The sequence below is a fragment of the Saccopteryx leptura genome, chromosome 4 (genome assembly GCF_036850995.1).
Source record: "Saccopteryx leptura isolate mSacLep1 chromosome 4, mSacLep1_pri_phased_curated, whole genome shotgun sequence".
In the NCBI taxonomy this organism is placed as follows: Eukaryota; Metazoa; Chordata; class Mammalia; order Chiroptera; family Emballonuridae; genus Saccopteryx; species Saccopteryx leptura.
The window spans coordinates 30,307,181-30,319,377 of NC_089506.1; the positions used below are offsets into that span (position 1 = coordinate 30,307,181).

A 12,197-nucleotide genomic window follows, 5' to 3' on the forward strand; every position below is an offset into this window, starting at 1 on the left:
AGGGACAGTTTACAGTATGAAGCGACAAGGTGTCACCTTGTTAACCCCAGCTGAGAACGTGCACGTCAGGTGACGCAGATTTTTTGCTGTTCTGTTCATGTTTGTGAATGACCAGGGATGCACCAGAAATGCCGAGTTTTGAATTACAAATAAATTTTAGAGAGTAGGCAAATTCAGAAATACGAAATCCATGAGCAGGGGGGATCAGCTGTAGTTGGGTTCATTTCAGAGGCTGGCGAACACTTGGATTCTGTGAAAAGCCCTTCACCCAGTACCCAGAGCATTGGTGGCCTAGGCACATCGTTTGTACCCAGGGCCACCTTCCCTGTATCAGACCTGTGGGTGCCTTTTCAAAATGACAGTGGTTGATCCTCCTGCACTGAATTAGAACTTCTCACCAGTATTGTAAGGACTGACTGACTCCCAAACTCAAAGTCAGATCTTTCTACACTTAAGCACTGCAGTGATATTTTTCACTGTCCACATCACCTAATGCCTTCCCAGCACAGGGCCTTTGCCCCAGCTGTTCCCCTCTTCTGCATGGAATATTCTCCCAGCAAGCATCTGCCCTCAGTTCTTTGGGTCTCTTCACATCTCTCCTGAGTAAGCCACTCTGTATGGGAAAGGCTCCCCATCCCTCTTAACTTTCTTGCTTGTCCCCCATCCACTGCATGTGTCCCCCACTATAATGTAAGTGCTTGAGAGTGGGGACTTGTGTCCACTGCTGGGTCCCACCAATGAGGACACTGTTCATCAGCTCAAGGAAGGCAGCTGTTAACTGTCTGTTGATTGAATATGCCATTGCTTTTGATTGTGTTTCACAGAAGATGAACAAAAGACAACTATGACCTCTCAGAAAAGCTTCCAGCAGCTGACCATGGAAAAGGAGCAGGCCCTGGCTGACCTTAATTCTGTGGAGCGGTCCCTTTCTGACCTCTTCCGGAGATACGAGAACCTGAAAGGGGTTCTGGAAGGCTTCAAGAAGGTAGGTAGCACAGCGCCCGGACTCTCCTTGCTGGTGCATGTTCCTGGCAGTGGATCTGCACACGTGGTCCTGGAGGGGTGTGGGGGCTTTGAAGGAGGGACTCGGGGCCCCTGTTGGCCTGTGTCCTCTGTTCCAGTGAAGCCGGAGAGTCTCCCCCTTTTCCTTTCTGTGGTTGCTCCCACATCTTGCCCTGCAGGTGGTGTGTCTCGGTCATCCCTCTCCTGGCTCCGGCCATAAACCCCAGACACAGAGTGTGGCATGGGTGTTAGAACTGTGGAACCCTTGAACTTCAGGAGAATTCTAGAAATGTTCATTTTGCTATTTTACCAACTTAATATTAATAAAAGGGATTCAAGACACAGCACTGAAAAAATTCAGGCTGCATATTCTAGAGAAAAGTAATAGAATGTTCCAAACTTAGATGTAAGTGGGCATATTGATTAAATTTGGTTGAACACCATCAATGAGACACATTTATAGCAGTGAACATTCTTTTTTTTCATGTTAAATAAAAATGAGACTGGCCAGATTATCTGTGGGAATCAGATTGCCATTGGGATTTGAATAACTGCTTTCCTAAAGCAGGTGTACCAGCGTCACTGAACCTTGCTGTATGATTTGAAAATTAATACATGAGGAAATTATCTAGATTCTCTTCAGTAGATTTATTTGTGACTGTTTCAAATCACTATGCAGTATAATTTGAAGGCATCTAAATTAATTGGATTTTCTTGTTTTTGAAAAAATGAGAACTGATTGTATATCACCTATACAGGAAAAAAATGACCACTTATTTTAAATTGTCATTTTGAAACAGAATGAAGAAGCCTTGAAAAAATGTGCTCAGGATTACTTAGCCCGAGTTAAACAAGAGGAACAGCGATACCAGGCTCTGAAGATCCACGCCGAAGAAAAACTAGACAAGTAAGAGCTTACACATGACAATTTTACTTTCATAATGTTGTGAGAAGATTGATGGAGGCAAGGAAAAAAATCACTGTTTGCTACTCCAGCTAGCATTTGTGTGTGCGTGTGTGCATGCGTGTGTGTGAGAGAGATTTACTTTTTTGAATAGGTAGAATCTTCCCAGGGTTCTAACATTAAGAAGAATAAGATCCAGAGTGTCCTCTGCCCCCTTCCACTGGGTTCCCACCACTTTCCTCACCTGGGGTAATCATTATTTTATCTTCCCAGGTGTAATTTTATCCTCTTCTTTTCTCTCCCTCGAGCTTTATTGAGACATAATTGACATATAACACATGTAAGTACAGTGTGTCCGTCAAGTCATGGTGCACTTTTGACCGGTCACAGGAAAGCAACAAAAGACAATAGAAATGTGAAATCTGCACCAAATAAAAGGAAAACTCTCCCAGTTTCATACCCATTCAGTGCAGTTCGATGTGGGCTCACGCACAGACTTTTTAGGGCTCCTTAGGTAGCTATCCCATATAGCCTCTACAGACTCGTCACTGACTGATGGCCTACCAGAATGGGGTTTCTCCACCAAACTGCCGGTTTCCTTCAACTGCTTATCCCACCGAGTAATGTTATTCCTATGTGGTGGCACTTCGTTATAAACGCGCCGATATTCACGGTGCACTTTGGTCACAGATTCGAATTTAGCGAGCCACAGAACACACTGAACTTTCCTCTGTACCGTCCACATCTCAACTGGCATGGCCGTGGGCTGCTCCTCTGTATACACGGTGTTATGTCATCATCTGCGCATGCGCACATGCTGCCATATCATCCTACAGAAACTGGGAGGGTTTTCCTTTTATTTGGTGCAGATTTCACATTTCTGTTGTCTTTTGTTGCTTTCCTGTGACTGCTCAAAAGTGCACCATGACTTTATGGACACACTATATATAGCGTGTTGATTTGCTATATTTTTATATTGCATCATGATAGTGTTAGCCAACGCCTTCATCACCTCACATAGTTACCATATTTTTTTTTGTGGTAAGAGTCTCCTTTTTTATACAGATGATAGCATACCTTGCTTTTTTCATTTAGCAGTATACTTTCAAAATCTTTTCGAATCAATCCATTAAGAGCTTCCTCATGGTTTTTAACAGCTGTATGGCGTTCTATTGTGGGAATGTACCTTCCTGTTGGACATTCATGTTATTTAAAATCTGCTGCTGCAAACAGTGGTGCAATAAGTAACCTTTTATGAATATCATTAGACATGCATGTGAGTTATCTGTAGGATAGAAAATGAATTGCTAGGCCAAAGAGTATTTGATTTTATAATTATGATAAATATTGTCGAATTGTCCTCCTTAGAATTTTATTCATTTATGCTCCTACACAGTGTATGAAAATGTCTCTTTTCACTACAGCTTTGCCAACAGATCAAAATTTTTTATTTTCTGCAAATCTAATATATAGATGAAAATGGTATTTCATTATAGTTGGTGGGGGTAGTGTTGTTTTTGCTAAGCAACAGGGCATTTATTTTATTCATTGTAGTTTTGATTCATGCTTATCTTATGAGTGAAATTGAACATATTTTAGCAGCTGTCTATACATATGTTTGTTCTATTATGAATGACTATGCTTAGTTTTCTGTCATCAGTTTATATATATTATATACAAATACATTATTATGTTATATACATATATTAATATTTTTATATTTTATTAATGTTAATAAGGATGACAACCCATTGTGGTATGAGTCGTGAATAATTTTTCCAGCTTGTTATTTATCATTTAGTTCTGCCTGTAGTGTTTTTTGATATGCAGAAATTTATTTTTAAGTAGTAAAATTTATCAGTCACTTTTTTTTTTACAGCTTCTGGATTTTCTGTCATATTAAAAAAATCTTTCTTGTGCTGAATATAAAATGTTCACCTGTGTTTTCCTCTTAGTACTTTTATGAATTAATCTTTTAAATCAATAAATCTACACATTTAGAATTTGTTTTGGGGAGTAGTGTAAAAGATGCATCCAACTTTATGTTTTAACTAAAAAGTAATACAAACTGTACATTTCGCTCTCTGTCTTCCTATTTGTAAAACCTTACAAGGTCCCCGTTAGCCACTCTCAGACTCAGAGGTACTGCTGTTAAAGCTGACTGTGTACCTTCCAGTCTTTGTGCCTTCACAGATACTATACTCATAATGGCTTTTGGACTTTTAAAAAATTATAATGGAGTCATATTATACAAGTTTCCCTTTTCTTTTAATAGTATATCATGGCCATGAACATGTAGCATAATCTAGTTATTTTGTTAGGTTGGAGGCCTAGTGCATTCCTTATGGGTGGGCATTTAGATGGTGTCACACTCTTTTCCATTGCAAACATTGCTGCAGGGATATCCTTGTGCGTTCCCATTGTGCCAGGTGGGAGTGCCGCTGTGGAGGGCTCAGGAAAGGGGACTGCGGCTCCGGGTGTGTACACACTGTCCGGCAGTGGTTCCGCCATGCCGCCCTCCACCAGGACGGGGCCTGCTTCCCTTCCCCACCAGGACTGGGCCTGCTTCCGTTCCCCACCAGGACGGGGCCTGCTTCCGTTCCCCACCAGGACAGGGCCTGCTTCCGCCCTCCACCAGGACGGGGCCTGCTCCCGTTCCCCACCAGGACGGGGCCTGCTTCCGTCCTCCACCAGGACGGGGCCTGCTCCCGTTCCCCACCAGGACGGGGCCTGCTCCCGTTCCCCACCAGGACGGGGCCTGCTTCCCTTCCCCACCAGGACGGGGCCTGCTCCCGTTCCCCACCAGGACGGGGCCTGCTTCCGTTCCCCACCAGGACAGGGCCTGCTTCCGCCCTCCACCAGGACAGGGCCTGCTCCCGTTCCCCACCAGGACGGGGCCTGCTTCCCTTCCCCACCAGGACGGGGCCTGCTTCCGCCCTCCACCAGGCGTCCCCCACCAGGACAGGGCCTGCTCCCGTTCCCCACCAGGACGGGGCCTGCTTCCCTTCCCCACCAGGACAGGGCCTGCTTCCCTTCCCCACCAGGACGGGGCCTGCTTCCGTCCCCCACCAGGACAGGGCCTGCTCCCGTCCCCCACCAGGACAGGGCCTGCTTCTGCCCTCCACCAGGACGGGGCCTGCTCCCGTTCCCCACCAGGACAGGGCCTGCTTCTGCCCTCCACCAGGACGGGGCCTGCTCCCGTTCCCCACCAGGACAGGGCCTGCTCCCGTTCCCCACCAGGACAGGGCCTGCTTCTGCCCTCCACCAGGACAGGGCCTGCTCCCGTTCCCCACCAGGACAGGGCCTGCTCCCGTTCCCCACCAGGACAGGGCCTGCTCCCGTTCCCCACCAGGACAGGGCCTGCTTCTGCCCTCCACCAGGACAGGGCCTGCTTCTGCCCTCCACCAGGACAGGGCCTGCTTCCGTTCCCCAGTCAGCGCATGAGCCTGTTTGCTCGCCGCTCAGCCGGCACAGGACAGGTCATCCTTGTGAGCTTTTCCCAGTCTGATAAATTGTAAAAGTTTATCACTTTAATTTGCATGCCTCTGATTACTAGTGAGCTTTTAGCATTGCTTCATCAGTTGATTTATCAGCCAACATTATGTTTTTTAAAAATTCCTTTTGCATTTCGTGAACGAAGTCACTTTTAGGACTGTGTCTTGCAGATGTCAGTGGTTGGTATCCTGCCTCTTTAGTTGTGATGATCCCAGAGATGGCCCTGCCTGCTCTTGCACTGGGTTTAAAAAAAACAACCACTTTTTTTGACTGTTATAGAAACTGTCATGTGATTCCATTTTTCAGTGACGTGTGACTTTTGAAGGACTCTGTGGCCTTTGAGATGAACTCTGCCATTGGTTTGCACCATGAGAATTTCCTTAGCAGCTGTGTGTAAATTGAGTTTTCCTAAATTAAAATTGAATTATTTAGGTCACTGATTTCTTTTGTTTTTCTTTTGTCATGAATTCAGTCCTTTTAGGTCTGTGTTTCACAGACGTCATTGTTTACTGCCCAGTGATGACTAACCATATGCATTTTGTCCCTTTATTCTACAAACAAAACACCATAAACAGAGCCAATGAAGAGATTGCTCAAGTTCGAACAAAAGCAAAGGCTGAGAGTGCAGCTCTTCACGCGGGACTCCGGAAAGAGCAGATGAAGGTGGAGTCGCTGGAGAGGGCCCTTCAGCAGAAGGTACAGAGAGGGGTGTGGTGTGACCGCAGAGACGCTGGGTTTTGTCTGCAGCAGTGGCTGGCTTGCGGTGGATCTGGATGAAAGGGGCCTTGCCCCTTTGCCCAGACACTTCAATCCAGGTCCTTTGTAAACTGACTCGAGGGGAGACAAATAAGGCAGACCACGAAACTCCCTGGCGTGTTGGTGGGAACTGTCCACAGGCAGGTGCAAAAGGAACCAGAGGCTGCTTAGTCAGGCCCTGAGGTTCCCTTCGAAAATTTCTTCTCATTTTCTTATGTAGTATATGAAGCCATATTCCTCCTTTATTGTAATATTACCCTCCAGGGGACATTCGGTAACATCTAGAGGTATATTTGGTTGTCATGGCTAGGAGATGTATTGGCATCTAGGGTTAGAGGCCAGAAATGTTGCCAAACATCCTACAATGCACAGGATGGCCCCTACACAAAGACTGACCCTAAATGCCAATGGTGCGTGGTAGAGAAACTGCTATAGATAAATAACAATCGTGGTAACAGCAGTCCCTATTTTTCTCTGCTCAGCGATTCTTGGAATTCAATTATTGTATACTTCTTGTGTTTTTCTCTTGTGTCTCCTATCGTGTACTCAGGTGGCCTCCATTCAGTCAGGACAGGGTTCTTACCATGGTTCTAATAACCTCTAAGGCAGTGTTCCCGGGATATAAAGACTCAGGCGTCCCAGGACCCTGGAGATGCTAATGTTGAGTGAAGCCCAGATGCTTGTGTTTTTAACAGGTCATTCCTATGATAACAAGAAAATTTGAGGACTAAGATGTTCATGGACAAGCTGTAGAGGGCTGGTGACAAGCTGTAGAGGGCTGGTGACTACCCTTACCCCCTGCTCAATTTAAGCATAACTTTGTGAACACGTGAGCATTTTCCAGGGAGAAGGTATAGAGTTCTCTTTTCTTTGAAAGGTCTCTGATGTACAAAAGTTCAGAACCACTGAGTTAGATAGAGTCTAGCCCATCTTGAAACTATTAGTTATAATTGCCTTGATTGCAGGACACAAATGACCTGCACAATCACATTGTCTTTCAGAACCAAGAAATTGAAGAACTGACGAAAATCTGTGACGAGCTGATTGCAAAGCTGGGAAAGACTGACTGAGTTTCCCAAAAGATCTGCATTTGGCTGCTTCTCTTATGACCACAAGTATCTTGCCTTATCCAGGAATTATTGCCCCTTTGCAGAGAAAAAGAACTTTGAAAAAGCACATGCCTACTGCTGCCTGTCCCGCTTTGCTGCTGAAGCAACAGCCCTGGAAGAAAGCCTAGAGTTTGCAGTCACAGGGAGTGACACCTGACAGTCTAGAGCAGGTGTCCCCAAACTGCGGCCCCCTGAGGCCATATATCCGCTCCCGCCGCACTTCCGGAAGGGGCACCTCTTTCATTGGTGGTCAGTGAGAGGAGCACTGTATGTGGCGGCCCTCCAACGGTCTGAGGGACTGTGAACTGGCCCCCTGTGTAAAAAGTTTGGGGACCCCTGGTCTAGAGGCTGTCACAGTTTCCCATCAGTAGGTTCAGGTAGACAGGCTGCTAAGTCTGGGTTTGTGATTTCTCTATCATTAATTCATTTTAAAGTCATCTTTACTTTTCCAAGTGTGTTAAATTTGTGATTTTATGGCTACTATTTGGGATCATCTCCTGTTTACCATCTGATTCTTTTTGTGACCTATTTATTTCATCTTTTAAATGTAATTTTCAGTATTAGTGGTTTTATTTGAGGAGGTAATTTGGCTTTTGTTACTTCTAATTTATAGACAAGAAGGGATTCTGAGTACCCATTTATACACACACTCACACACTCACACTCACCCATATTTACATGTGCTGCTGATTTTTCCCTGGAGCGTAGTCAAATAAGAGCTTTGCTACAGAAGACCCCATTTCTGTACACTTGAAATCCTGTTTTGAAGAAGAGTCCTGGCTTAGAATGCAGCTTCAGAATTGTGGGGGGTTGAAGATGTGAAGACCGCAGACTCCTGTCTGTCGTGACTCATACCCCAGGCTCAGGGTTCACGCCGGGGGAAGATGTTGCCATAATGTTGTGCTGCCCTGGTGTTGGGCACCCTCAGCCTTGGTGAGTGTGCGTGGGCCCTTTGGGGTGAGCCCTTTGGGGTGAGCCCTCAGACTGAGTGCTCTCTCGTGAGCAGCACCGTGGGCTTCCTTGCATCGCAGCCGGCGCTGGGCAAGGCCATCCTAGAGCCGTGCCATCTCTGCTTCCTCTGTCACTACAAAATAGTATTTCCTCTTCACTATCTATTTAAAATATGCCAAGAAAATCTACTTGTAAAAGGTTTAGATAATCTTAAGGTAACTGCAACCCCAGCAGCAATTATAAGGTGAAGAGACAGTTGGTTTTTCATGAGTGTGTTTTGTTCTTCAGACTTTTCTTTGAAGGCAAAAAAAAGTTCTTGGAGGCTTAAGACAGAATTTTTAACAAAACAGGCAGTAAATGTCATTTGAACTGCCCTGAAAATCAGCACATTTTGGATAATTTTAAACAAAGGCCATTTGTCTCGTGGAGGAAGGGCATGCAGGGGACAAGCTCCACGTACAACCAGGTTCCTCAAGTTCTGCTGGATGTGGTTCCGAGTGGGGGCCATTGACTCCCAAACGGAAAACTTCCACGTAGCCAGTGAATTCCCTAGTATTTGATAGGCAAAACCAATCCCTGCAAGGGTTCAAAGCACTCTTCTGTCTTAATCTGAACACCCTGCCGGTCTTCATGGTGATATGCGCTATATTCAGTACGTGTAGGTTTGCGTCCTTTTCCTGTAAAACTGTTGCATGACTTAACTCCAGCAGTGAATTGTGCCTAGTGGAGAACCTCTATAGATCTTTACACATGGAGTTTTCTTTAGAAGTGTACTGTTCACATGGGTGCAATCTTTAGCCCCAAGGAGGTCAATAATGTCTTTTAAAGCCAGAAGTCACGTTTTACCAATATGCATTTATCATAATTGGTGCTTAGGCTGTATTTTAAAGCCTATTGTCATAGCATTTTGTACAAAAAAAGAACAACAGAAATGATCTGTGGCTTGAGAAGTAACTTGACAATCATTAGGGCTCTGCAAACAGTCACCGTGGATTAAGGCGAGTGCTGTCCTGTGGTCATAGCAGCGGTGGAGTACAAGTGTCTCCAGTGGTGTGACTCGTTTCTTCTTCTGTCCCCTCCTATGAGGAAAATTAACTTTGTATTAGGCCAAAAGAAACATTGCTAAATCTTTTTGCTGCTGTATTTTGGTGACATTGCCATGTTTACTTGTTTTCTGTTGATCTGTTTTAGGCATAGAAGGCTTATAGTGGTATTCATTATGAATCTTAGTCCTCTTTTTAAACTTCTTGGGTATATTTTAAAAAGATAGCTGTGTTTTGAAAACAGGTGACGACAATCCTTCCCTAGCACACTGGTTAAAAAAGACCCCTGAAAACTAGAACCGAGAATGAAGGCCCTTGTTAAGGAACGTTCGCCACTGGCCTGTCAGCCCTGACCGTCACGAGAACATGCTCTTCCTTCTGATTTAACAGGTGGATATTCTCCAGCAAGAATACAGACGTAGCTTGTGCAGCTGGCAGATCAGAAGTATACTGGGCAGGGTAACATGTTTATTTTCTTTAAAAATAAGCAAACAAAGAAAAATGAAAACCTAAATTTGTAGAACTCTAGCGAGTAAGAATATAACCTAGAGTTAGCCCCCGGGGGCCAGATTTCCTGTATGTCAGGCAATAAAGTAAACCATGTTACAGAAGTGGAAAGAGACCCGTGGGAGGCGCTGGCCCAGGGGGTGGTTGGGAATATTAGGTGATTCTGTTGCAACTCTGCTTCCAGAGCTGTTTCTTCAGTTTTTGACATTGCCACAGTGTAGCTAGGTAGGTAGTGTATATCTTAGAGTATTTTAATTGGAAACTGAACAGTTGGTCTCTTGGTGACTGGTCAGTTACAGTCAGACCTCCCAAGACTTACTGGGGAGGAGCTCCTGAAGGCCTGCTCCAGCCTTTGGTTCGGTGAAGCTGTTCTGGAATCATCCATGAAGCCCAGTGTTCTCATGTGGTTTCTAGCTTCTTCAGACCCAGCCCAGATCAGGAAGTGCAGAAGTCATGATAGTGCAAACCTGAGGATCAGCCCGCCTTCCAGAATGATTCAGGATCTAAGGGAAGTTTTCTGTTTGGTTTTGGGGGATCGCTCAAGTTGACTTTTCTTTCCAGCCAGTGCCCCTTTCCACTTGTGCCACACTTGGTGCAACTCTCACACCAGTTCTTAGATCTGTGTTGGACAGCCCTGAGTTAGAACTGTTTGCGGACAAGAGGAGTCAAGTTCCAGGTGTTGCTGGCAGTCTAAAAGCAGGCAGAAGGAAGCACTCACCTTAAAATTTAAGTAGAGGTAACTGGTGGTGGCTCTGAAGCTCAAAATGGACATTTTTAAAGAACAAGCATTGGTATAAAGACTCCCTTTATTTCCTTTTGGTTTTTCACTACAGTTAGTAGCCATGTCATTGAACTGTACACGACTGTTGTCTTTTCTTTGTGGTTTTGCGACCATGCGAGCTTGCTCTCAGACTTGGCTTTCTTACTCTATCTTCCTGTTGGAAACAGAGAAACTATGTATTGAAAGAGTAAATGATTCAGGCAAAGGATTTTAAAGTAAAGGTGTATATATTCTGAAGAGTTCTAAAGATAGCAGATTATTATTTGCTTATTAAAGAACAAATATATAGTCTGGGAATCCCAGAATGTCAGGCCAAAGGTCTAAGAGGTCATCTTCTTCAAAGATTTTAATAGAAGTATTTTGAGGAGACTTCTGTCTGAAAGCGTTTGGCCTCCAGGACTCAGTGATTTTTAAAAAGCAATTTATCGCTCAAACCTTGAGTCTCCCATAGAGTAAAGATAAAGACATTGGACACTTCTCTCTAAGGATCTCCTCTGGAAGATGCTCTAAGCGGCAGCATTTCCAGGGAAGACCCTCCCTAGTGCCCAGAGCTAGCATTCTGGAGACTAAAGATTGCACTTTTCGTAGTTCTTCGTCCAAATGCAATCCCCATTTCTGTGCCTCTTAGCATGCAGTTAGATTTGGACAAACAAGATTCCTAAGGAATGACTTTATTAACTATAATATGGTTACAGCTATTACATATCTATATATATTCTGGTTATAGTTCTAATATAGAGACGTCATGTGCCATGCTGCCAGTCTTAACTCATTGGGAGGAGGCCAGGCATAGAGCTGTGGTGTGGCTCGAACCTTCCCTGTATCGATTCTTTAGAACCGTAAAGATGCCACTTTCTCTGCCTCTGCCTGCTAGTGGTGTCTGAAATATTCTCCAAAAAGCATTTCCCGGTCACATTGTTAACCGGTATCCTATATTAATAATTTCCAGATGGACCTATACAAATCTGAACTGAGAAACCAGCCCCAGTCCAGATACAGGGCAGTCTGCGACCACACGGTAGCCTCCGCCTCGGCCCCTGTCAGCCGATGGGACGGGATCCAGGCATTTCCTGTACATCTCAGAGGCAGCAGTCACCTTTTCAGTGTTGCTGTCAGCAAGCGTGTGTTTGCCAGTAGATACCCATTTGTACTAATGTGCCAACAAGTGTACTTGCACATCTGCTTCCACTGTGTCCCCTCGGGTGCCATGAAGTGTGTGAGGAGCCTCGTCTGGAGGAATGAACGCTGCGTTGACTACTGCTATCAGGATTGTGTTGTGTGGAGTAATCATCTACATAGATTTTATATGCACAGTAATTTCCCTTTTATATGTCAGGTAAATATTTGTAAAAGTTATACTCACACAAATGAAATTATTATAATGATTACTAATATATTTTTTCCATGTTTCATTGCCTGAATAAAAACTTTGCCACTGTTAAATTTGTGTGTGTGTGTGTGTGCGCGCGCGCATTTTTCCCTGGGTAGAGTGGTTTTGTCCCCAAGTGAAAATTTATGACCGCCTCACTTTTATGAGCTCTATATTTCAGTTTAAAAATAGAAAGGATGACATTTTTCGCTGCACTCATTTTGTGGGATTTTATGCATTTGGTTGGGTGTGTAATTAAAAACAAAACAAACTTTGGAAT

The 12,197-nt window shown here is 44.5% G+C and overlaps 1 protein-coding gene across 11 annotated transcripts in view; it reads left to right on the top strand.

Annotated features, from left to right (window-relative positions):
* Nucleotides 1-11,991, top strand: part of TACC1 (transforming acidic coiled-coil containing protein 1) — a 100,693-nt gene extending 88,702 nt beyond the window's left edge. For all 11 annotated transcript variants that reach the window (XM_066380374.1, XM_066380380.1, XM_066380375.1 and 8 more), the window contains 4 exons: nucleotides 825-985; nucleotides 1,803-1,909; nucleotides 5,977-6,097; nucleotides 7,159-11,991. In XM_066380374.1, coding sequence (XP_066236471.1) covers nucleotides 825-985; nucleotides 1,803-1,909; nucleotides 5,977-6,097; nucleotides 7,159-7,227 — 458 coding nt within the window. In that variant the 3' untranslated portion in view covers nucleotides 7,228-11,991. The remainder of the gene's footprint in view (nucleotides 1-824; nucleotides 986-1,802; nucleotides 1,910-5,976; nucleotides 6,098-7,158) is intronic.
* Nucleotides 11,992-12,197: the final 206 nt, after the last annotated feature.